Raw genomic sequence first — 27,342 nt, forward strand, 5'->3', positions numbered from 1 at the left:
ATGTATTGGTTTCGAAATCAAGAGAAAAACCTTGTCTGAAAATACAGTTTTGGGAGTTATCAACCACAGTTGGTAATTCAGGTCCTGGGGTAGCCGAGATTGCACAGGGAGTATGAAAAAAAGCCCTGGAAAGGAAGTCTCCTTACAATAAATATTTAATACTCGAACTACCTTTTCAGTTTCTTCTTTAGTTCTTTCTACGTTATTTTCCACAATTTGGAGTAAGTGGAGATGTACACTGGCACAGAAACTTTTAACAAGCAGGATCAGAAGGTTTGCCATAGTCTTTACAGCGTATTGAGAAAAGTTTACGAAGCGTGTGGTAGTAAAGTGCTTGCTGTTGAGATGACTTGGGGTTGTCAATTGCTGGAAAAGTAAGGTCAAGAGCGGTGTCTTCCACGAAAAGCAATTCCTAGACGGGGACTAAGGCCGGCTGGCAGGATTTGGGGGACAGATTCGATCCGAACCTGTTGTCACGGAGATGAGGCGGCTATGGAGTGGCCAAGGGAGATTATTTGGAAGAGATACTAACAGTCAAAATACTAAAGAAAGAGCCAGATGCTGAAAAAGCTGATTATGTGGGAAAAGACAGGTACGTTAAAACAAGCCGCGATGCCAGGACTGCCAAATAGGCTCGCGGAAAACAGGTCGAGTTTGTTTCCGTGTCATTTATACACAAAGGGGAACAGAACCCTCCTCACCGGAAGCAGAACCTCTGCCCTCTGGGGCATTACACATTCCTCCGCGCCGGAAGAGTGCGCCCCTCCTGAGCCCTGACTGCTTTCTCCCCGCCGGTATCTTTCCTGAGGTGAGCTCGTGCGACCTCAGGGGTGTGCCGCTGAAAGTCGTCGGACAGCGCGGAATTTCCGCAGACAAGGAACCACACCGGATTGCCGGCAAAGGGAGGAAGAAGAAGGGCGAAACGACGAGGCGTCGCGTTGCTGCGGAGGGATTCTGTTTCTGTGGTGGCGGAGGGATTTGACAGTACATTAACTTCCGGAAAAGTCCTGACCCAGAGAGGAAAAACCCCGAAGGAAACAATAACAAACGAGAAGAGGAAGCGACTGTGGGGTTCCTGTGTTGAGCGGTTCTTGCCCGAGAAGATGAGCTTCGGCCCCTGTCAGGAGACGTGAGAGAGTTCGGTGGGCTTCACTGAGCCTTTCTCCACCTGTTCCCCCACGGGGACCCCCCCCCCCCGGTATTGCCATGGCAGGCGTGGGGCCGGGGGGCTACGCGGCGGAGTTCGTGCCCCCACCGGAGTGCCCAGTCTTTGAGCCCAGCTGGGAGGAGTTCACAGACCCGCTCAGCTTTATCGGCCGCATCCGGCCTCTGGCGGAGAAAACCGGCATCTGCAAAATCCGACCGCCCAAGGTACCGGAGTCCGAGGAGAAAGGGAAGGGAGAGTGCTTTAGCTTTACTTTTTCAGTCCTTCTGTCCTTTCATACTTACTGTCTCTCATTTCTCAGCAGCTAGAAGCTAAGTTTGTAGATGTTCTTGCCTTGGTTTCTTTTGCAGTCTTAACGTAGGAAGGTCTGAGCCTGCGAGTGGTGTCCCAGGGGCCTTTCCGCCTAGAACTTGGGAACTGGTACTTTTCTTGTTTGACTGTAGGCAGGGGTAACAAAAGACTTCAGGCCTTTCGTTGGTCAGGAACGTGTTTGAAGTTTATGACATGGCATGTCTTATCCTCATGTACTGTACTCTCTTCTTATGGTGCTATAGTAAAAATTGCCCTTGAATTGGTTATTTCTTTAACCAAGTCCTATTAATGCTTAACTTATTAAATATTTGGAGGCCTCATCTCAAGGCTAAGGTTTCTTAAATGGTAATCTGAGATGTAGTTGTCCCCTAGGATGATATTACCAAACAAGAGCCCTAGACTCTGTTGCCGCACTGAAAAAGTCTTCCCAGGGGAGGAGAAGGAGCAGCATTTATTACAGAATTTTGAGGTTTAAGAGGAATTGGTCAGTAATAGATGTGGAAGAAAACGTTGGATCTTTTGACATAGGAACCAAGGTTCAAAGATTTATCAATTGCAGTTACTGCAAATAACTGTTTGCCTATAGTTTTTTTATAATTCTCAATCTTTAAAGTAAGGAAAGCAGGTACTCCCCTTTGGGGGGAATTAGTGCCCCAAGAGGTTGAGTGATTTGCTCAAGGTCAAAAGCTTTTTTTTCTTTACCCATAAGACGAACGTTTTCCAAATAATGTTCTTGGTCCACCTGCGCCAGGCTCAACCAGATGCTTGTTAAAATGCACATCTCTAGGCCTCATTCCCAGACTAGAATCAGTTTCTGGATATGGAAGTTCTAGAACGTGTTTTTCTAGCAAGTCCTCTAGCAACTTAATGCACATTTAAATTTGAACTGTTGCCTTCGGTGCTTCTTAAAGGGACACTTTATGTTTTGTCTACTAGTTATAAGAATAAAAGATGAAGTACTTTTATGCGTGTTGCATTTGAAAAGTGTTCTCACCACAGACTACCACAGTAGTGTGTGCACCATAGAGAATAAAGAGTTTAAGATGGGGGGGGGGGGAGGAGGAGGAGGGATTTAGATAATAAACCTACAGATTATTTCACTTAATATTCTTTGAAGCCCTAGGAGGTAAATAACGTCTTGTTTTATAGGTGAGACAGGTCTGAATAAGTTACATAACTTATTAAATATATGATCTTGGGCGTGTGGCAAAATAGATTTTGAACCTAGATCAGTCTGATTCTGAAACCCAGACATGCTACTAAACCTGTTTATGCTTAATGAATTTGATTAAGGTTTATAGACTATCAATCACAAGCAAAGGATTAAAAGCTATTGCTATGATCAATGATGGGCATTACCATCCTCCAAAAACTTCATTTAACTGTTTACCTATCAAAATTACCTAATACTAGCAAAACTTTAAGCACTGAAATTTTTCTCAAACAACCACATTTTCATCTACTTTGTTGCCATTTATGAATTAGAAATTGTATTCAGGGTTCCTTTAGGTAAAAAAAAAAAATACATGTTTTTTATTACTAAAAAAAAGAAATAATATATCATCTCTTTGTATGTCGTATTATTACTAAAAATAAAATCTTGTTTGCAAGCAGAATTTAATTTCTATATTGGTGGATTTCTTTAGTTTCCAAGGTAAGAAAAAAATACTTGACTACTTCTCATATTTTTAAGTAGATTTACTCTTTAGGCCAAATCAAAGTATTTTTTCTAGAACCCTGCTCAAATTGTGCTATCTCATTTCAGTTACACCACAACTCCAATCAGGAATTGTGCTTGTTCTGTGGATTTGCTTACTTTTTTTTTTTTTTTTTTTAATATTTGGGTGCCGAGAAACCAGGCTTTGAACAAAACATTTATGTAACATAACGTAGACTGTAAAGTGCTGTGTCACATTACACATGAATAAAAAAAAGATATCCAATTATATAAGTACTTTAAAAATGATTTTTCAATCTTTTACCCTTTTTAGTTTCTTTCAAATTCTGTTTTCTTTTTAATTTGGTAAATTTAGATGTTTATTAGACACTGTGTTGTGATACATGAGCTCACTGCATTCCACTTGAGTAATTGGGGAAAGCATAATATTGGGTTATAGAGTGGGATTGTTGAAATTTGAAGAGGGTTTATAGATAAAGTAATTTTAAAATTAGAATATGATAGATAAGTAATTGGAGGTAAGTAATATTAAATTATATCACCTAAAGAATGTTACTCTTTCTGTTTCTACAGTGAAAAAGACTTAAAGTTGACCTGCTGTCATCATGATTTGTGGCTACTCATCCTTTAAATTAAGGGAATAAATAATAGATTCTTTCTTTATATATCAGTATGTTTAAAAAAAAAATCTTTCTCTTTAGGATTGGCAACCTCCATTTGCATGTGAAGTAAAAAGCTTTCGTTTCACTCCCAGAGTCCAGCGCCTGAATGAACTTGAGGTGGGTGTTGTGTCACCATTTCTGCCTCCTGATTCATTGTTTATGTCAGGGCTCCAGTAGAGAACTTTGAGAAGCTTATGTACCAGGGCTCAGAATTAATGTTAATTGAGATTGAATGGAAGGAAGTTTCTGATAAAAACACATCATAAAAAGTAGTTGTTATAGTTTTTCCACTTAAATGGGATTATGGGAAGCTATTTTTTTTTTTTTTTTATTACAGGAAACTGTGTTTTTCATAGTGGAAATATCCAGTACTTACCTGCAGAGACCTGGAATTCTCAAGTTCTGTTTCCTTTGGCACTTACTATTCTATGAAAATTTTATGTTAATGTTGGAAGATTCTGTTTCTTGAGGTCTTTGGAAAGTAGGTTTTAAAATTTTATCAAAGGTTTTTAAAGGTTATATTTGGCTTTAACAGAACTTTTCCAGGACTCGTAATCTGATTTATTAAGATTTCCCTTTAAATATTATTTGTCTCTTTTATGTTTTCTAAATTGAAGTCTATTTAAATATTATTGTTTTTCCAGTCTGCTGGATTATCAGAAGATACTTCGGTGTGGTAGAAAACTGTTTCAGAGTACAAAAGAGAATTCTTAGCTGAGGTTTAATATGTCATAGTAAGGTGTTTTTTTTCCCTTGATGTTTCTGAAACATTTATTTTCTGAGATTTTAATACTTTTTTTCCCTTTAAGTTTCTTGTAATTAGATACTTGATGAAGGATCTTAATATCAGTGGGGTAGAAAGTTAGTGTACCTGAGGTATATATAGTTTATACAGATGAAATGATAGAATGCTTAGAATAATCCGATTTACTACATTTTCTGCTTAGCTTAGTTAAGCCAACTCTTAGAAAGAAATTTCTTTGGTTGATAAAATATGAGAGCATTTCTCATAATTAGAGTGACTTTTTTGCCTTAGTGAATAAAGTTTATTAGTAGTATTTTCTCTATTATTGTCTTATTTTACAGGGTTGGACTAAGCGATACGAATTTCTTTAGAGAGATGAGTACCTCTGTTAAGTAAAGCTCATTTATTTTCAACCATAACTTAATTCCTATTTCTGGTTTCTGTTTTTTAATAATCTTAGGCAATGACCAGAGTGAGACTGGACTTCTTGGATCAATTAGCAAAATTTTGGGAGCTCCAAGGATCTACCTTGAAGATTCCAGTGGTGGAGAGAAAAATCCTGGATCTGTATGCTTTGAGCAAGGTGAGGCTTGTACTTGGTTTAGAAATTGGAGCAGAGCCTAGTGAATCTGTGAAATTAGAAATTTCCAATAAACTTTATGGAAAACATTGTTTCCTATGTGGGATTTGTTTGACAATGAAATGCAAGCATGAATAAATGTAAATGACAGATTCTGAAGTTACCTTTAAAATTATTTCATAATTTGTTATGAGATTTAACATATTTAATGATTCATACTAGTAGACTCTGATAAACATTATACAAAAGAAATGATGCCAATCTATTAATAGTATCTTGTGTTGAGGGTACGATGTCTTATGTTGAGCTTGCCATTTTTATTCTACTTCTGAATTGAAAATTTGCTAAAGAGATTCATTTGCTCACCATTCTTGAGTGTGGTACATATCAGTTGTATTAATACCTATAAGTAGTGTTAACTGAAGCCAGCATTATCCAGAATGAATAAGAGCTTGAAAACTTAAGAGTGAAGAGTTTAGACTGATTTTTACCTAAATTTATGTTAATTTTGTAACATTATATTTCCTAATGTGAAAAGAACTAACTGACCTGCAAGAGCATTTGAATTACCTTGAAAACCTGTTTTGTTAATATAATAAAATGTATGATTGTTCTGACTTGTGAGTAAAGACAGCTTGATTATCTGAGAAATTTTGCAAAACATCTATTTTTGAGTGGTCTTTCATGTCTTTGATGTACTGTGTTGAAATAAAAAGTTATTCAAGTTACAGAGTTAATTTTGGAGATTTCACTATCAAGGAAAAATGAGACAAACATACTTAAATTATTTTTTGTGGGCATCTGGGTGGTTCAGTCAGTTAAGTGTCTGACTCTTGATTTCAGCTCAGGTCACGATCTCAAGGTTCATGAGATGCAGCCCTGGGTCAGGCTCTGCACTGACAGCAGCATGGAGCCTGCTTGGGATTCTTTCTCTCTGTGTTCTTCCCCTGCTCATGCTCACTCTTTTCTCTCACAATAAAGAAACATCAAAAAAAAATATTTTTTGTAACACATTTTTTTTAAGGCAACAAATTTATGATTTTTTGAGAGAGAGAGAGAGTGCCCATGCACACACTTGAGGGAGGGGCGGAGGGAGAGGGAGAAGGGGAGAGTGAGAGAAAGAGAATCTTAAGTGGGTTCCACTCTTAATGCAGAGCCTGACACAGGTCTTGATCCCAGGACCTCAGGATCACTACCCGAGCCTAAATCAGGAGTTGGACATTCAACCAACTGAGCCACCCAGGCACCCCGTAATGCATTTTAAATTTAGTGTCAGGTTAGAATGCTCTAAAAATTCTGGGATGTGTAGTCTTATGCTAAAATATGGTTATAGGCTTCTTTCATCTGATAAAGTTTAGTACTGATATCAATAATTGAACACCATCCTGAGAATTATCTAGTATAGTTGTATGAAAATTGATGATACCAAAGAGCAAAGTATATGTGAATATGAGGGATGAGTTTGTGTCTTGTAGGGAACCATTAGGATAAAAATTTAGTTTTAAGGGTGCGCCTGGGTGGCTCAGTCAGTTAAGCATCTGACTTCGGCTCAGGTCATGATCTCATGGTTTGTGAGTTCAAGCCCCGTGTCAGGCTCTGTGCTGACAGCTCGGAGCCTGGAACTTGCTTTGGATTCTGTGTCTTCCTTTCTCTCTACCTCTCCTGCTCCTGCTCTGTCTCTCTCACTCTCGAAAATAAATAAACAAAAGTCTTTATTAAAAAATTTTAAGAATTTTTTTCTTTTTTACATTTTTATTCAGTGAAAGCTTAATTATTGAGTTTTGCTATGTGATGCTGTTTAAAGTTCTGAATATGTTTGGTTCAATTTAGATAGTTTATTTTTTTTTTTATTTTATTTTTTTTTAACGTTTATTTATTTTTGAGACAGAGAGAGACAGAGCATGAACAGGGGAGGGGCAGAGAGAGAGGGAGACACAGACTCTGAAACAGGCTCCAGGCTCTGAGCTGTCAGCACAGAGCCCGACGCGGGGCTTGAACTCACGGACCGTGAGATCATGACCTGAGCTGAAGTCGGACGCTTAACCGACCAAGCCACCCAGGCCCCCCTTTAGATAGTTTAAAGAAATTTTCAAAAATTAATCATTAATAACAATAGGGTTATGATAATTTTTGGCTAAAACTCCATGTACCTTGGTTTTATGGAATTTGCTAGAATAAGTATTTTATATAAGCAGATAATCTATCAAATTGAAGTTGTTCCTGTTTCAGTAATTTTCCAATTAAAAGGTAAATACCTAAAATAAATAAACATTAAAAAAAAAAGTAGATAAAAAAACACTTGGAGGATACTTGGGTGTCTCAGTTGGTTAAGTGGCTGACTCTTGATTTCAGCTCAGGTCATGATCTCATGGTTCATGGGTTTGAGCTCTGCATTGGGCTCCCATGCTGACAGCAAGGAGCCTCCTTGGGATTCTTGCTGTCTCTCTCTGTCTCTCTCTCTTTCTCCTGTCTCCTTCCTTTTCTTTCTCCCTCTCTCTTTCTCCCTCCCCCCCGGCCCCCCCCCCCCCGCTTGCGCATGCAAGTGTGCTCTTGCTCAAATAAGAAAAAAAATTAACATTACTCTGATGGTAAATTAGATTGCATTCTTGGTTTTACTGAATTGTAGCATTTCAAAAGTAAAAAGGGGCTTTAGAGGTAACGTGAATACCTAGTTGTTCACAGTTCTGTATTGTATTTGTCATCTTGCCAGTTTAACTCCATCTTGAGAAACCCAGTTTCTTTTTGTGCAAAGAGAAAAACTACTAGTAAAATATATCTCATTTAAATACTTAAGAGAGTATGTTGAAAATATATTGTGATGAAAGGTTAAGTTTGATTGTCCTGGTGTTTATTGGAGTCTCGTCTTTTAAGTACCCATGGACATCTGTTTCCCCTAATCTTTGGGAGTGCTTATAAACCTAAGATGTAAAACTAAGAGGTAGATCTAAGTTTTGATTTGTAGTTGTTTTGTTTGCATGGTATAATACTTTGTTTCCTAAATGTCACCTAAATGATGAGCTTGCTGCTTCTCACTACATGAACTTTTTTTCTTTACGTTGGGGGAAACTTAGAGTGCAATGCACAAATCTTAAATGGACAGCTGGATCAATCTTTTTTTCTTTTTTTTTGGATCAATCTTTATATATGTATACACTCAGGTAACCACCACCCAGATCAGGATGTAGAACATTTACAGGCTCTAGCAGGCTCCTTCGTCTCCCTTGTGGTCAGTACTTCTCCCCAGAGGTAATCACTATTCTGACCTCTGTCATTGGGTGAATATTTCATTACCATGACATTTTACTTTGTAGCAAGGAGCTCAGGGTGAAAACTACAGAAAATATGTGAGAGTTTATATATATGAGAGTTCTGATATGTTTAGGTTGTTGGGTATGCCCTTTACTTAAAAAGAGAAAAGATTATAATTGGCTGACAGCTGGTGAGCATCTCTGGAATTTGTGTTATTACAGACATGATTTTGAAACACTTTAATTCCCACTACTTTATAATGGGAAGCAAATTTTCAGTCTCAGTCATTAAATTGTCAATTTGATGGTTTCCTGTGTTGATGAAATCATTTGTCTTCCTGGCTATTTTTTATTTTTTTTTTTAATTTTTTTTTTTCAACGTTTATTTATTTTTGGGACAGAGAGAGACAGAGCATGAACGGGGGAGGGGCAGAGAGAGAGGGAGACACAGAATCGGAAACAGGCTCCAGGCTCCGAGCCATCAGCCCAGAGCCCGACGCGGGGCTCGAACTCACGGACCGCGAGATCGTGACCTGGCTGAAGTCGGACGCTTAACCGACTGCGCCACCCAGGCGCCCCCTGGCTATTTTTTATTATAAGAAGTATAGGGGCGCCTGGGTGGTGGAGCCTGGAGCCTGTTTCCGATTCTGTGTCTCCCTCTCTCTCTGCCCCTCCCCCGTTCATGCTCTGTCTCTCTCTGTCCCAAAAATAAATAAACGTTGAAAAAAAAAAATTAAAAAAAAAAAAAGAAGTATTGCTTGGAATGTCTATAATTTAAAGGAGTTTGACATTAACAATTACTGTTTATAATCAGTGCAGCAAGGAACATTCATTCTAGCCCTTAAAATTTTTTTGTCAATGTAATACTTTTTAAAATATAAGGCTTAAAATGAAAACCAACATTCTTCCTTCTCCACCTCTCCACTCCCATTCCCACTCCTCAGAGCTAATCATGTTCAATTCTTTTAGCCATTTATTTTTATATTTATTTTTTTAACATTTATTCATTTTTGAGAGATAGTGTGAGTGGGGAGGGGCAAAGAAAGAGGGAGACACAGAATCCGAAGCAGGATCCAGGCTCTGAGCTGTCAGCACAGAGCCCGATGTGGGGCTTGAACTCACAGACCACGAGATTATGATCTGAGCTGAAGTCGAACGCTTAACTGACTGAGCCACCCCTAGCCATTTCTGATTTTGATTTTTGTATTTCAAGTAATATACTCATGCTAGTTCATTTTTCAGTTTTAAGTATTATACACTGTATTTCTACCATTAAAGATGGAGAAAGGGTGTAGGAAACCTAAATCCTTACATAATTCCCCTCTTCCATTCTAGTGTAGTTAGATCAGTTTTTTATTAATCAAACATTTTTACTCTAACTGTAAATACAAATATCATTTGTACCTGAGCCTTATAGTGTGCCATGATTGTTTCCTTATACCAATTTTTATTTTCCTTGGGGTTAATAATCCTCCTTGTTTTCATTTTGTAATATTTCTTTGTAACCATCAAAAATTTGTTTTCAGATTTTCCAGCAGCAGTTTAACTCTCTCTGTATGCTTCACCTGTCAGGTAATCTATCAGTTTCACTTTGTTCTTGGAGCCAGTCCTCTGGAGTTCTATTTTCTGCTTCAATCCAGACTGCTTGTTTTTTAAGGTTAGCTGTCAGCTTGGAACTTCCTTTCACTGTTATCATTCTGGGAATTCCCTTTGCCTCTCTCCTTGTTTCAAGTCTTCCTATTACTTGGTTCACTCCTATTTTGATGAAGCATTTCTTCTGTTAGTTTCATGAACAAGAAGGTAAATGGAATGTAAATTTTTTGCCTGTCTAAAAATGGTCTACTCTTACACTTTAGTAGTAGTTTGGTGGGGTTTAAAAGTCTAGATTGTAAATTGTTTTCCTTTAGCGTTTTGAAACTTTATTCCATGATCTTTCAGCTTCCAGTGTTGCTTTTGAGAAGAATGATGCTGTATTAGTTCTTGTTCCTTCCTATGTGGCTTTCTTTTTCTTGAAGACATAGAACGTAATCTTTATTCCCAGTGCCTTGAGATTTCACAGTGGTATATGCATTAGTGTTTATTTTCATTATATACATACGTGTTTGTTTCCTTTAAAGTTTTGCTTTTAATCACCTTTTTAAACACTTAACAGATGGACATCCATTCCTTGATTTTTGGTCTTTGTTCATCTATCATTCTTAACAGTGAAAGTCCAGAACCTTTCACACTAATTGTAAAGTCCCGCTAAACATTCAATAGTGAACAAAGCTGTTTACATTTACCTTTTATTTTTGTCTAAGTCTTTATTAAGTTTATTGTAAGTAGGATCATCATAAGGGAATTTGTGAATCATTCCAGTCAATGATTCTAAGACTTTCATCCTTTTGCTGTCTTTCTCAGTGGCATAACTGTGGAGGAGACATTGCCAAGCAAAAGCAACACTTTGGTAGCACTCCATCTCAGAGCTGATTTTTAACTCCGTGTAATGTGCCATATTGTCTTCCTTCATTTATACCTACACTATTGCCTTCTTCATAGCCTTTCTGAAACCCTCCTCCAGGAAACCTCTTCTGAAGAGAGAATGTCCACTTCCTCATTTAATACCTGTTTTTTTAATTTTAGTTTTTTTAAGTTTATTTACTTTGAGGGAGAGAAAGTGTGCGCCAGTGTTGGGGGGAGCGGCGGGGGGGGAGTCCTAAGCAGGCCCTGCACTGTCAGTGTGGAGCTCCCTCCCCTCAGGGCTTGAACCCACAGACAGTGAGATCATGACCTGAGCCGAAATCAAGAGTCCGACACTCAACTAACTGAGCCACCCAGGTGACCCTCCTCATTTAATATTTTTTATTGCACTTGATAACTTTTCTAATCTGAACTCGTGTCTTTGAGTTTTTGTAACTTTTCTTGTGTTTTTTGTATTTGATAATTTCTTCCACTTTTCTCTCTTTTTGAACTTTTATTAGTTGAATGTGAGACTAATAACCTGATGCTAGATTATTAGACTATTAGACTGATCCTATACTTGGCTTACATATTTCTCTTAGGGTAGAGTCCCTTCTTTTCAAACTCTCTGAAAGTAAATCTCTAGTTTTCTGCTAGGGTTAGAGAGCAATAGTTGCCCGGCTGTGCTGACTGGGGGAGGTCTAATTGCTTTTATACAGGTTTTCAGCCAGTCCTGTTCTCTGTTTTACTGCCATCTCTGATTTTAAAGGTACTGCTGCTTCCATTTCTTAAGCCTTTCCAGGTTCTGTATTGGAAAGCTTCTCCTTGACTTTCTTCTGTTGAAGGTACTTGGTTGGTTTTTGGTTCTGCCTGCTAGGTTTTCACTCCTACATCTGCTTTTTTCTTGGTCCTTTGCCTTTTTGTTCCTTTACTGTCTTTTTAATGGATGCTTGAGAGAGAGCTTTTAAGTAGAACACTACTACTTCATGTCTGTTAAAATTCTCTTGCTAACCAGACTTAGTTTTAATTTTGGCCTTGATTAACATGACTCTTTGGTTAAATTTTGATTAAGGGCTTGTCTCCACTTTGTTCAGTTTAAGTGCATGGCATCTTTTGTAGGGCATGGCTCATAAGTGATATTTTTCTAGTGATAGTGGTGTGATATATTTCATGGCAAAATGTTTGGAGTAAATGGTTTATATTTTGAAATTATACATGATAATTCTTGAATCTGTCAGCTGAAGAAAACCAAGTGTAAAGTTTTGTGTGTTTTGATAGTATCGGGCCTTGTTAGATTGTTAGAGTGTTGTATGCATGATGCCAAAGTCATAGTTTTGATTTCTTTGTGAGATAGTTTCATCTTATTTCTTGGCTATACTCTGACTGTGCTGGCTGTTATTTTCACAGCTGCATGCCGGTAATCATCTTAAAACTGGGTGGGAAAGCATGACTGGATCCATGAAGATATATCATTACTAATGGAAATTGAGCTTGAAGTGCTTTGAATATAGAGTATTGTGTAATGTAATGGTGATAATTGTATAATAAAGATTACTAAGAGAGCTGCTGTTTCCTTTCTAACTTCTCCCCACTTGCTTCAGCCACAGTGGCTTCCTTATTGCTCCTCAAACACTTGAGGCATGATTCTAACATGGGGCCCTTCCTCTTACTATTCCCTGTGTATCTGTTTGGGTAACTGCCTCACCTTGAAGGAGTCTTTCCTCACATTTCACCTTTATAATGAAGTTTTTTGTGACTGTTTAATACTTCAGTTAACCTTCACTCTGCTACATGTGAGGCCTTTTAACTGGTTTTTAAAATTTCTTCCACAGGATTTATTACTTTCAAATTTACATATTATGTGTATTGCCTGTTTTTCACCCTAAAATGTAAGCACCATGAAGGTAAAGATCTTTGTTTTATTCACAGATGTGTCTCAAGCACCTAGAACAGTAGCTGACAGTATAGAAGCACTGGAAAATATGAATGAAAGGCATTCTACTTCATCTGCTTACTTCCAGACAGCCCTCTAAAACACCTTCATTGTGTCTTCCTCTACACTACAAAATTGGAAAAATAAACTTTCTTCTCTTTATAATTTTCCCCTGGTTAGCCTCAGAGGGGGCTTCTCTGAGGGTGTGATAAAAACAGCTAAAGAATTAGAGATGTGTTCAGCTCTTGTGCATGTGAACTTATGTGTTTTCTACCAAGCTTTCACATACTTCTGTAGAGGGAAATTTTGCTTTGGTATAAGTTCATCTTTGTCTATAATAGCGTTGTAGAGCACAAGCGCTGAAAACATTTGCTTATTTATAGCACGCACACTTCCTGCCCACACACGTAGATATTATAATACTGCTCACATTGATACAGTGCTTATTTTGTCCTGGTTTTTCATGTTTTATTTAGTTTGTCTTCACAACTGCCTCATAATAAAGTGTGGGTGCTGTTAAATTATTAATATTTTAATAATAGTGAATACTCCAAGACACATTATATAAGTTGCCCAAGGTCATACAATTATTAAGTAGTAGAGCTGGGATTTGAACTTTGGAAATCTGGCTCCAGAGTCCATGTTCTTAGCCTTTTACAAAAAGTTGTGGTAAAATCTGTGTAACATAAAAGTTACCATTTTTTAAGTGTACAGTGGCATTAAGTACATTCACAATATACAACCATCACTGTTCTTCATTTCCAGAACTTCCACTCTTCCTTCAGACCTCTATTCTACTTCCCCTCTCTATAAATTTGCTTATTCTAGGTGTTTCATATAAGTGGAATCATAAAATATTCATTTTTTTGTGTTTGGCTTATTTTACTTAGCATAATGTTTTCAGGGTTCATCATGTCACGTGTATTAATTTTACTCCTTTTTAAGGCTGAATAATATTCCATTGTATGTATATCACATTTGGTTTATTCATCTCCTGATGGACCTTTGGATTGTTTCTACCTTTTGACTATTGTGAATAATGTTGCTGTGAACATTGGTTTGCAGGTATCTGTTTAAATCCCTGTTTTCAGTTCTTTTGGGTACAATTGTTGGATCATATGGTAATTCTATGTTTAACTTGTTTCTTAACTTTTTTTTTTTTTTTTTTTTTTTTAAGTAAACTCTGTGGTCAATGTGGGGCTCAAACTCATGGCCCTGAGATCAAGAGTCTCCTGCTCCACCGACTGAGCCAGCCAGGCACCCCTCTCTTAACTTTTTTTTTGATACAGAGAAATACAGTAGTATATACTCAAAGAGGAAAATTTTTTTTTTGAGTTAAATGATTATGTCACAGTCCTTTTTATTGTGTTGTTAGTCAACTGAAGACTGTCTGAGACATACAGTATCAACTTCTGGAAGACAGGGAACCTTGATACATGTGTATTCTATATAGTGTCTTTTTGAAAAAATGTTTATTCATTTTCGAGAGAGAGAGAGAGAGAGAGAGAGAGAGAGAAGAGGGGAGGGGCACAGAGAGAGGTTGGACAACTGTCTGAAGTGGGCTCTGTGCTGACAGCAGCGAGCCTGATGTGGGGCTCCAACTCACGAGCCACAAGATCATGACCTGAGCTGAAGTTGGATGCTCAACTGACTGAGCCACCCCAGTGCCCCTATTTGGTGCCTCATTTGATGGGAGCATTCAGCCACATTGGCCAGTTTATCTCATCTTTTCCTACATTAATACATTCTATGGTATGTTCTTTAGTAAGTCTGCTACTGTAATCTGATTTTTCTCCATTCCTTCATAAACTTCCATGTAAAACTTCTCCTTTTGAAAAAGTATAGCCTTTTCCAAAATATCCTCTGAATCCATTGTTTGCTTGACATTTTTCTTTTGTTTCCTCTTTCTTTCTTTCCTCTCTTTTGGGGTAGGAGGGACAGAGGGAGAGGGAGAATCCCAAACAGGCTCCATGTCCCACGTGGGGCTTGATCTCATGACCTTGAGATCATGACCTGAGCCAAAATCAAGAGTTGGATGCTCAACTGACTAAGCCATTCAGGTGCCCCTGTTTGTGTGACGTTTTTGTTAAATTCTGTAAGGTATTTAGTACATTTTCTAATTCACGATTTACGTTCATTTTGTGTCCTATATAACTTAATTTATAACTTAATTTATCCTTTTTTTCCTTAACATTTATTTATTTTTGAGAGACACAGAGTATGAGCAGGGGAGAGGCAGAGAGAGAGGGAGACACAGAATCTGAAGCAGGCTCCAGGCTCCAAGCTGTCAACACAGAGCCTGACGCGGGGCTCAAACTCACAGACTGCAAGATCATGACCTGAGCCAAAGTCAGATGCTCAACTGTCTGAGCCACCCAGGCGCCCCTAACTTAATTTATTCTTTTTTAAATATTTACTTACTTTTGAGAGAGACAGAGAGCATAAGAGGCAGAGGGGAAGAGAGAGAAGGAGACACAGAATCCGAAGCAGGCTGTCAGCACAGAGCCCGATGTGGGGCTTGAACTCACGGAGTGCGAGATCATGACCTGAGCCAAAGTCAGTGGCCTAACTGACTGAACCACCCAGTCGCCCCTTAATTTATTCTTTAAAAAAATTTTGTTTTTAATGTTTATTTTTTAGAGAGGAGAGAGAGAGAGGGAGAGTCAGAGCGCAAGCAGGGGAGGGGCAAAGAGAGAGAGAGACACACAACTGAATCAGGCTCCAAGCTCTGAACTGTCAGCACAGAGCCTGAGGTGGGGCTCGAACCCATGAACCGTGAGATCATGATGTGAGCCCAAGTCAGACACTTAACCAACTGAGCCACCCAGGCGCCCTTTAACTTAACATTTATTCTTACGTTCATTTTTGGTCTGTTTTTAATTCATATTTTATATTGAGTTCCTTGTGGATATTGAGTACATAAACCTGTTTAGTTTTCTCAAGGTATGTAACATACAAAGTGTAAATCATTAAATGTTTTTGAGTGCCTAGTTCATGGAAAATAGACACAACACTAAAACTTCAAAAAATCATTGTCTTTATTTCATACTTTAAGTGTTGACAAGTTACAATTTTATGGGTATTTGTGGAAAGGAAATTAGAAGTGTAAGCTCAGAATAATTTTTGTATTTAGCAGACAGATATAGAGTCAGAATACATGAATCTGTGTTTTTTTCTTAAATAATGTTTACTTCGTTTTCAGATTGTTGCCAGCAAAGGAGGTTTTGAAATGGTCACCAAGGAGAAGAAATGGTCTAAAGTGGGTAGTCGCTTGGGATATCTGCCAGGAAAAGGAACTGGGTCTCTTTTGAAGTCACACTATGAAAGAATTCTCTACCCATATGAGCTTTTCCAATCTGGTGTCAGCCTTATGGTGAGATGCATCATTTTTTTTTTTTTTTAGGAGTGGATAAATCCATTGGGCCAAATTTGAATGTTAGACTGTGTTCACCATAACAAGTTAGCAGTTTACTAAGTATAGGAAGTTAAATTTCTCCTGGTACCAAAATTTGGGATAGCAAGGTGTAGTTTAAAAATTGTGGCTGTTTTTGGTGGTTTACAAGATAAAGGCTAATGGGAATGAAGGCTATTTTCTTATTTATTTAAAATAAATCCTCATGACTTAAGCTTTTTGAAAAATTCCTCTTGGTTTCATGTATTTTTTTTAACAGCTTTATCGAGGTATAATTTGCATACCATAGAATTCAGTCATTGTAGATACTGAATAAATTTAATAAATTACATATTTATGCAGTAATCACCACAATTCAGTTTTAGAATATTTCCATCAGCCCAGAAAGTTCCTTTGTGTTTAATTGTAGTTGGTTCCTATTCCTACCCTCAAACCCAGATAACACCTGATCTGCTTTCTGGCTCTGTAGTTTTTTGCCTTTGTAGAAATTTCATAAAAATGGAATCATACAATATAATTTTGTGTCTGGCTTCTTTCACTTAGCCTAATGTTGAAGGTTCATCTATGTTTTAGCCTGTATTAGTACTTCATTCTTTTTTATGGCTGACAATATTCCATTGTATGGATATACCATATTTGTTTATCCATCTACCAGTTGGTGGACAGTTAGATTGTTTCCAGTTTATGGCTATTATGAATAAATGCTATGAATATTCATGTATAAGTCTTTGTGTGGACATATGTTTTCATTTCTCTTGGGTAGATACCTAGGAGTGGAATTGCTGGGTTATATGGTAAGTTTATGTTTAACTTTTTAAGAAACTGCCAAACTGTTTTTCAAAGTGGCTGAACCATTTTACATTCCCACCAGTAATGTAGAGGCCTCCAGTTTCTTCGTCTTTGCCAACACTTGATATTGTCAGTTTTTTTGCTTATAGCCATTCTAGTGGGTGTGTAGTGGTATCTCATTGTGGTTTTAATTTTCATTTCCTTAATGATCAATGGTGTGCATCTTTTCATGTGCATATTAGCATTTGCATATCTTCCTTGATGAAGTGTCTGTTCCGATCTTTTTTTTATTGGGTTGTTTGTCATCTTACACTTCTTTTAAGAGTTTGCTATATAATCTGGATACAAGTCATTTATCAGATATATGATTTTACAAATATATTCTGCTAGTCTGTGGTTTGCCTTTTCATTTTTATAATGGTGTCTGTTTGAAGAGTAGTTTATTGATTTCCCTCCTCCCTGCTTCTATGGATTGTGCTTTTATTGTCCTAAGAAATCTTTTCCTAACCCAAGGCCCCAAAACTACTTTTTGTTTTCATCTAGAAGTTTTATAGTTTTAACTTCTATATTTAGGTATGAGATCCATTTTCAGGGTGTGTGTGTGAGTGTGTGTGTGTGTGTGTGTGTGTGTAGTATGAGGTAAAAGTGTAAGTTCGTTTGTGGGGGGTTGTTAGGAATATCCAGTTGTACCAGTATCATTTGTTTAAATTTTCCCATTTATCTTGACACCTTTGTTGAAAATCAGTTGACTATAAATGTAGGTTTATTTCTGGTCTCCGTTTTGTTCTTTGATCCATATATTTACCCTGATACTAATACTGTGCTGTCTTGAGTACTATAGCTTTATAGTAAGTTTTGATATCCAGTAGTATAAGTCTTCTAACTTGGTTCTACTTTTTTCAGAATTTCCAAACAATTTGCATTTCCACATAAATTTTAGGACTGACTTCTCAATTTCTACAACAAAAGCCTGCTAGGATTTTGATAGGGATTGTCTTGAATCTGTAGATCGATTGGTGGGTAGAACTATCACCTGCTTTCATGTAATTTTGGGGATTTATTGGAAATTTATTATTTTTCTCCTGATTCTCAAATCTGACTTCTTATCAATGAATCTGCTCTCTTTGTGTGCTCTGATTCTTTAGGGTGTACAAATGCCTAATTTAGATCTAAAGGAAAAAGTAGAGCCTGAGGTTCTTGGCACTGATGTCCAAACTTCCCCAGAGCCAGGCACAAGAGTGAACATTCTGCCGAAAAGAACAAGACGTGTCAAGTCTCAGGTATCAGCTTCCATGGATCATTTTTAACATGCGTTTTAAGTGCATTGACTTCAGAACAGTTATGTGGTTATTGGAGGCAGTCACATACTGTTGTTCTTTAGAACTTGAAGAGACCTATTTTTCATTTACTTTTACAATAAACAAGGAAGAAATGATAAAATTCAGTTTGATTTGATTTAGCAAGCTTTTTGTTAATTTTGAACAGTTTTTGAGAGGGATGACAAATCAGAGGGTGACTGGGTATTGTAGGGCCAGCGTTATAGACATGCTGATGATCTGTAGTATATTATATTTTCATGGTTAGAAGTGAGAGGAGTAGGAGAGGATGGTTTTATTTTTCACTCATTCCTTTAAAAGCTAGAGTATGAGCTTGTGTCTGAACCATTCCATTGTTAACTTCTAGAGTGTTCCTGTAGCCTAAAATATTTTTTTTTTCAGAAAAAAAATGCCTTAATTTCCTTTTTGTGTTTCCTTGTCCTCCTTTTCCCATTCCCATTTGTGGCCCTCAAAGTTACATTATTTAAAGTTGCTGGTAAAGACAGGTCTGTAGGTTGACAGTGAGATGTTCTTATAACTCTTAGATATGTTTCATTTAACCTGTGGTTAGATCAGAAGAGCAGCTTAACTTGATCCTAATCATTGATTTTAATATATCTAAAGAAACATTGTGTTATAAGAATGAAAATGGTTCCCACTGAAAGTAGGAATGGAGGGAGGGGGGGTGGCTGGGTGGGCTGGGTTGCTCAGTAGGCTAAGCATCTGACTCTTGAATTTCCACTCATGTCATGATCTCACAGTTTGTGGAATCAAGCAGCAGATTCTCTTTCTCCTCTCTCTGCTCCTACCCTGCTCATGCGCACTCTCTCTCTCAGTCAATAAATCAACACTAAAAAAACAAAAGAAAGTGGGAATCAGAGAAGGGACTTGGTCTATTCATTATTAATAAGACTTATTGGATCTAGGGTTGTGAGGAGTTCTGTTAGTAGAAAGGAAGGTAGTGATATTTCATCTTGCTTTTCTAGAGCTCAGGGGATATCTGTCTTTCATGCCATGGCAGCTTTCTTTGCTCTGAATTCATGTTCTTTATTTTATATTATTTTATTTATTAAAATTTTTTTTAATGTTTATTATTTTTTTTTAATTTTTTTTTTAAGGTTTTTTTATTTTTGAGACAGAGACAGAGCATGAACGGGGGAGGGTCAGAGAGAGAGGGAGACACAGAATGTGAAACAGGCTCCAGGCTCTGAGCTGTCAGCACAGAGCCCGACGCGGGGCTCGAACTCACGGACCGCGAGATCGTGACCTGAGCTGAAGTCGGACGCTTAACTGACTGAGCCACCCAGGCGCCCCTTTTTTTTTTTTTTTTTTTATGTTTATTTATTTTTGAGAGAGAGAAAGAGAGAGAACGAGTTGGGGAGGGATAGAGAGAGAGGGAGACCCAGAATCTGAAGCAGGCTCTAGGCTCCGAGCTGTCAGCACAGAGCCCAATGGCCCAATGTGGGGCTTGAACTCATGAACTGTGAGATCATGACCCAAGCCAAAATTGGACACTTAACTGACTGAGGCACCCAGGCGCCCCTGAATTTATGCTCCTTAAATAATCTCCTTAATAATAATTTAGCTTCTTAAGTACTTTGATAACAGAAAGTAAGTGTCTTGAATGAGGAGTGTGAATTTAATAGAAATTCAACGGAAAGTGAATTATAAGTTATAACATATTCGTTAATTAGTGAGTTATCAATATATAATATAAATCAGTAATTCATAATTTAGTTATATTTTATTATAATTACATAGTATTTATAACTTACATTTATCATAGTAGGAATTCTTTCTTTAAAAATTTTTATTTAATGTTTATTTATTTTGAGACAGAGAACAAGTAGGGGAGGAGCAGAGAGCGGGGAGAGAGAATCCCAAGCAGGCTTCGCACTGTCAGGGCAGAGCCTGACACAGGACTCAGATCGTATGATCATGAACTGAGCTGAAATCAAGAGTTGGATGCTTAACTGCCTGAGTCACCCAGGCGCCCATATCAGTAGAAATTCCTAATTATAAACCATTATAAATTGGTAAACTCTGGCTTAGATTTTTATTACTGTGGTTGATCTCAGAAGTTCTGATCATCTTTGGATATATAGTGATGATTCTATTTTAAGACAAACGGTTGAAGACTAGTCTCTGACATGATGATTCACTTTTGAAGAGTTGCCCCAAGTGGCCCTGCGCATCTAATCATTGGCCAGCTTGTGATGAAATTTTTTGATGTTCCTTCTGAAACCAGAAAAAGTCCTGCTGCTGGTTGCCTGTACATACTATAAGAAAAGGACAACATAGAATGTTTTACCTATTGTAATAATTGTCACTGTAGTCAGATTGGTTGATATCAGGTAGAAAGTAGAACTATTTTAGAATTTTTTTTCTCCAAAGATCTATTCATTCATTCCCTCATTCATTTTATTCATTCATTCATTCGTTCGTTCGTTCGTGTGTGTGTGTGTCTGTGTGTGTGTGTGTGTGTATGTGTATGTATTTATTTAATCTCTACACCCACTGTGGGGCTTGAACTCAACAACCGAGATCAAGAATCACATTCTCTTCTGACTGAGCCAGCCAGGTGTCCTTAGGATTTTCAGTTAAGAATTTCTTGGGGCGCCTTTGTGGCTAAGTTGGTTAAGTGTCCGACTTTGGCTCAGGTCATGATCTCACAGCTTGTGAGTTCGAGCTCTGTGTCAGGCTCTGTGCTGACAGCTCAGAGCCTGGAGCCTGCTTCAGATTCTGTGTCTCCCTTTCTGCCCCACCCCACTCACACTCTGTCTCTGTCTCTCTTAAAAATAAACAAACATTAAAAAAATTTTTTCTATAACTCTTGGGCCCCTGGGTGGCTCAGTCAGTTAGGCATCTAACTCTTGATTTTGGCTCAGGATCTCACACTTGGTGAGATATGAGCTGAGAGTGCAGAGCCTGCATGGGATTCTCTTTCTGTCCCTCCCTGTCTTGGGTATGTGTGCTCCCTCTCTTTTTTTTTTTTTTTTTCTTAAAATAAATAAACATTAAAAAAAGAAAAGAATTTCTTCAACTCTCAATTTATCCCTAATTACTGTATTGCCAAGTCTGCCTCATTCCTAGTCTTCAGTTTCAGAAAGAAAATAAAGGCTTTCTGGTAGAACTCCTTCAACTTCTTGCTCCATACACAGAATTGTTAGTATTCATTCTTAATTTCTGCCAATCTCAGTGGGCAAAGGGTACCTTTGTCTCTAAGGATAATCCTTCCACATCCATCCTTTCTGGCTTCTTTAGTGATTTCAATATTACCAGTTGTGAAATCTTTCTCTCCTACCTTCTCTGTCTGCTTGGATCTTCTTTTACCCCCAGTGTAAACATGTTTATGTATCATCTTAAAACAAAAACTCTCTTCCTAGATAGTGCCTTACTCCTTGCCTCTCTAAATGAACTTCATTTTTTTTATATTAAAAAAAATTTTTTTTAGTATTTATTTCTGAGAGACAGAGCACATGTAGGGGAGGGGCAGAGAGAGAGAGGGAGAGAATCTGAAGCAGGCTCCAGGCTCTGAGATGTCAGCACAGAGCCCGACATGGGGCTGAAATTCACAAACCGCAAGATTATGACCTGAGCCGAAGTCGGATGCCCAACTGACAGCCACCCAGGTGCCCCTCTAAGTGAAGTTTCTTGAAAAATAGTCTGTGTTGTCTTGTTTCCTCAGTATCTGCGTAGCTTTTTTACTTTTTTATTTTTTTATTTTTGAGAGAGAAGGAGCATAAGTGGGTTGGGGGGGGGGGTGCAGAGAAAGAGGAGACACAGAATGCAACGCAGGTTCCAGGCTCTGAGCTGTCAGCACAGAGCCCAGTGAGGGGCTGGAACTCAGACTGCGAGATCATGACCTGAGCCAAAGTTGGACATTCAGCCGACTGAGCCACCCAGGCGCCTCTTTGCTTAGCTTTCATACTCTGTAATCTGACATTGAGTAAAATCATTTTATTGAAACTGCACTACCTAAGTTACCACTGAGTTAATAATTGTCGGAAGCTGAGTACATTTTTTTAAAATTTCTTATCTTCATCTCTGGTCACATATACATTTAATATGGTTGTTGACTCCTCTCCTTGAAATTCAATTATCTTGATTTTTCTTTGGCTTTCATGATGCCTCTCTCCTGGTTATTGTCTTCACTCTCTGACCTTTCTTAGTCATCTTTGTTCTCTTTTCTCATTGCCTTTTACTTGGTGTTTTTAGTCGTTTCCTATCTTTACTCTCCCTAGTTGTGTATCTACCCTGTGATTTCAGTTACTACCTATGCACTCAAGAATCCTAAATATGTCTTTAAAAAAATTTTTTTTAACGTTAATTTATTTACTTCATTATTTATTTATTTATTTTTTAATGTTTACTTTAAAAAAAAATTTTTTTTAACATTTATTTATTTTTGAGACAGAGAGCATGAACACGGGAGGGTCAGAGAAAGAGGGAGACACTGAATCTGAAACAGGCTCCAGACTCTGAGCTGTCAGCACAGAGCCCGACGCGGGGCTTGAACCCACGGACCGCGAGACCATGACCTGAGCTGAAGTCAGACGCTTAACCGACTGAACCACCCAGGCGCCCCAATGTTTACTTTTTTTTGAGAGAGAGAGAGAGAGAGAGAGACAGACAGACAGAGCACAAGCGAGTCAGGGACAGAGAAAGAGGGAGACATAGAATCTGAAGCAGGCCTCAGGCTCTGAGCTGTCAGCACAGAGCCTGGTGCGGGGTTCGAACTCACAGACCGCGAGATCATGACCTGAGCCGAAGTCGGATGCTTAACCGACTTGAGCCGCCCAGGTGCCCCTATTATTTATTTATTTTAAAATTTACATCCAAGTTAGCGTATTGTGCAATAATGATTTCAGGAGTAGAGTCTGGTGATTCACCCCCTACATATAACACCTAGTGCTTATCCCAACAAGTGTCCTCCTTAATGCCCCTTACCCATTTAGTCCATGCCCCCACCCACAACCCCTCCAGCAACCCTGAGTTTGTTCTCTCTGTTTAAGGGTTTCTTATGTTTTGTCCCCCTTCCTGTTTTTATATTATTTTTGCTTCCCTTCCCTTATGTTCATCTGTTTTATATCTTAAATTCTTTTTTTAATGTTTTTTAAATAATTTTTTTAAATGTTTATTTTTCACAGAGAGAAAGAGAGACAAAGAGAGAGAGAGAGAGAGAGAGAGAGAGAGACAGAGTAAAAATGGGGGAGGGGTAGAGAGAGAGAGAGAGAGAGAGAGGCAGACACAGAATCTGACGTAGGCTCCAGGCTCTGAGCTGTTAGCACAGAGCTCAACGTGGGGCTTGAACTCATGAACTTTGAGATCATGACCTGAACTGAAGTTGGACACTTCACTGACTGAGTCACCCAGGTGCCCTGTTGTATTTTAAATTCTCAGTATTTATTTATTTATTTAATTTTATTTTATTCTATTTCATTTTATTTTTTAAAATTTTTTCTTAAGTTTATTTTGAGAGAGAGAGCGAGCAGGGAAAGGGCAGATAGGGAGAGAGAGAGAGAGACAATCCCAAGCAGGCTCCACATTGTCAGCACAGAGCCTGCTGTGGGGCTTGAACGCATGAACTGTGAAATCTCTACCTGAGCTGAAATCAAGAGTTGGATGCTTAACTGACTGAGACATCCAGGCGCCCCAAGACTCCTAAATGTTTTGACACCATGGTTATTTATTTTTGAGAGGGAGAGAGAGACAGAACGCAAGAAGGGGAGGGACAGAGAGAGAGGGAGACGGAGAATCTGAAGCAGGCTCCAGGCTCTGAGCTGTTAGCACTGAGCCCAGAGTGGGGCTTGAACCCATCAACCACGAGATCATGACCTGAGCCGAAGTCAGAAGCTTAACTGACTGAGCCACCCAGGCGCCTAACTCTCCTAAATATATCTTGACACCATGTTTCTTTTCTGTTTACCTGGGATGTGTGTGTGTGTAGAATATACGTATACACGTGTACTTCTTGGTGGCCACGGCAGGTGTGCTGAATTCAGTACACCTCAAACATTATTACCTTTTCTAAATCCATTTTTCGTTTGTTATTTTCTAGCTCAGTGTCTTTGACAAGCCTTCCATCAGTCTCTTAAACAAGAAACAAGTTATGAAAGATATCCCACTCCCCCTTCTTCTATCACATCACTTGCTTTTCTCTGCTAGAGTTGTTTTTCATCTGCAGCCTCATTAGTGAGCTTTTTGAAAGCTCGTTTATACATTCAAGGTTTTACACTGAAGATAAATTACCTTTAATTACATTCAAAACTTTTTTTTTTAAGGGAATAAGCTGTTGGGCTGTATCTGTATAAATGTGCTTTTTATTTTCTGGAGGTACAATGAAAGTTTATACTTGTATCTCACTGCATCATATCTGGTTGCAGAAATTAAAGCATAATTTACAAGAAAAAAATAGAAAACAGTTTGTAAAGGGTTATCAAATCCTTAGCATATTTATACTTTAGAATGAAGCCCATAATGCCAATATGTCTCATTATTAGTGACACTGAGTTTGAGCCAATTTCTCCATTATACTTAAATTAGTATAATCAAATCAAAGTTTATGTGTATTAAAATGCCATTTTGGTTGGTTTGGCTCTTATATGATCATAGGTAGTTTGGTTCTTATATGATCATAAGGTAGTCTGTATTTTGTCCTGGTTTATTTTTATTCTTACTGACTATATTTTTAGTAAATTTTGGTTATTTATTTAGTGTACATTCAGAGCGTATGGGCCATCTGAATTCATGATGTAACACTTGTGTCTACCAGGATGCTCTCGTCTTCAAGTACTAGAATGCCAAATGACATCAGTTTAAACATCAACAACACAGTTTTCACATAAGGACACGTTTTTCACATAAGATTTACAGGTATAGGTAGTTCTAGGATTGATGCAGCAACTGCACATTGCCATGAAGCGCCAGGCTCTTTCCATCTTTCTGCCTTGCTTTCTTCAGTGTGTGGGTAATATATTTCTTCCTAATTGCATTGTGGTTGCTGCATAGTCCAGCACCATACTTACACCAGGTGAATCTCCTAGCAGTATGGAAGGAAGTTGGGACAAAAGGCTTACTCTTCAAGAAGCTTTTTCTTACTAGAAGATGAACATCTTCCCAAGAGACTTCGAGTAGACATTCTTTGTGTCTCATTGGCTAGACCAGGGTAACATTTCTACCTCTGGGTAGGTCATCACTAATAATGAGAAATGGCATGACTGGCTTAGGATAATCATTCATCTCATGGACTAGGCATACTGCCTTCTGTTCAAAGAAGGATGTCCATTAGCAAGTTAGAAGTGAGGATCTCTGTTGAGTTATTACCAGTATTATATTGGTTTTTACCAGTATTATTTGTCTCTGGACAGAACTTAATTGACAACTGTGCTTTTCTTAGAGATAGATTTTCTTTTGTTGAAAGGAAGCTGGGTGTTGCATAGTGCTTGGATGACTGTTCAACTGTTGTAATGAGGCAGTGAGTGGATTTAGAAGAAATCAGTTAATTTTTTTCTCATTTTGAAGAGGATCTTGAAATTTTTCTTGGTTAGGAAAATAAATATATGAATCAGAATAATTAGATAATACGAGTTTTGTTTATTGTTTTAGTCAGAATCTGGAGAGGTGAATAGAAACACGGAACTGAAGAAACTTCGAATTTTTGGGGCTGGCCCTAAGGTTGTGGGCCTAGCAATGGGAGCAAAAGATAAAGAAGGTAAAATCTGTTATTTGGTCATGAAAAGAAATAAGGTAATAAAAATAATATTTGAATTGCGGTCTCCCTTGGGATTTTCTTGAGTGTAAACTTGCAGTATGGTTTTTAGATCACCCTTTATGGCAGATAATCTTGAATTTAAGGCTTGAGGAACCATATTTTATTGAATTTTTATATTTGAAAGAGATAAATTTTCATTTTTATGTCTGATATGTGACACAGAAATTTATAGTTTCTGAATGCTTTAGTTTATGAGAGAGTGGTGAAATAAATGGTTCTTACTTGGTGATCTAAAGCTTTTAAATTCAGAGACAGGGTTCCGTGACCTTTACTATTGACATGTACTGCGGGGAGTTCATGACTTACATTCTAATTCCAGTTTTGTTGTTTTTCCATAATTATCTTGATACATTATGACGCTTCATTTAAAACAAAACTGTGAAGAAAGCCTAGTTAGTCTCAGCTTAGTATGTTTGAAACTTCTTGTGAGTAAAATTTCTAATGTAAAGGTCAAGTTTTGCTGTTCTATGTACATGTCAGTTTGAAAACTCAGTTTAACAAAGGTTGTGTTGGATTTGTTTTTAGTATATATGAATTTAATGAAGTGCTATAATCACAAGTCACATTAGTTATCCATTTCATGATATAAATCACAATTCAGATTGTGGACGAGAACTCTGGAGGATCAGATAATATTGTCCCATCACTCTAAAAACATTCAGTGTGATAGGACTTACCAAATACATTATGATATTTATTATCACCCTTTTAAGAATTAAGCACTTAATTGTCTTTTTCATTCTTGTACTTAATGCATTGGCTGGCAGTGATCTGAAAACTAGTCTCAAGTTAGTCCCTGATAAGTACTACATACAGGCAGTATAGAATTAGTAGTTAAGCTCTCTAGAGCTTGATTGCCTGGAATGGATTCCCAAATCTGCCTCTGACTGGCTTTATGATTTTGGGCAAGTTACTTCTCTATACTTTAGATTCTTTATCTTCAATGGGGATAGTAGCATATCTACCTCATAGGGTTGTGAGTTTTAATTTAAATAATTTTAAGTAGTGTCTGGTCCAGAGTAAGCTCTCAACATTAGTTTTTACTATTATTATATAACTATTTTTATTTCAAGATGAGGTCTCCCGAAGACGAAAAGTTACCAACAGGTCAGACGCATTTAACATGCAAATGAGACAACGGAAAGGAACTCTCTCTGTTAACTTTGTAAGTGTTCTGAGATGTGTCAGGAGGGAAAGGATTTATTTTTAGTTTTGCACTTTTTTATCTCGTTATGTATTAGTATGCCATTTGGTTAGTTCATTTGGTTAGAAGACTAGATGGTAAATTT

The 27,342-nt window shown here is 37.8% G+C and overlaps 1 protein-coding gene across 1 annotated transcript in view; it reads left to right on the forward strand.

Annotated features, from left to right (window-relative positions):
* Positions 1-732: 732 nt before the first annotated feature.
* KDM5A (lysine demethylase 5A) overlaps positions 733-27,342 on the forward strand; it is a 95,286-nt gene continuing 68,676 nt past the window's right edge. The window contains exons 1-7 of the mRNA XM_030321427.2: positions 733-1,371; positions 3,857-3,934; positions 5,023-5,145; positions 15,965-16,135; positions 18,109-18,243; positions 25,888-25,993; positions 27,127-27,218. Of these exons, the coding sequence (XP_030177287.1) occupies positions 1,207-1,371; positions 3,857-3,934; positions 5,023-5,145; positions 15,965-16,135; positions 18,109-18,243; positions 25,888-25,993; positions 27,127-27,218 (870 nt within the window). The 5' untranslated portion in view covers positions 733-1,206. The remainder of the gene's footprint in view (positions 1,372-3,856; positions 3,935-5,022; positions 5,146-15,964; positions 16,136-18,108; positions 18,244-25,887; positions 25,994-27,126; positions 27,219-27,342) is intronic.

This window comes from Lynx canadensis, chromosome B4 (genome assembly GCF_007474595.2).
Source record: "Lynx canadensis isolate LIC74 chromosome B4, mLynCan4.pri.v2, whole genome shotgun sequence".
Lineage (NCBI taxonomy): Eukaryota > Metazoa > Chordata > Mammalia > Carnivora > Felidae > Lynx > Lynx canadensis.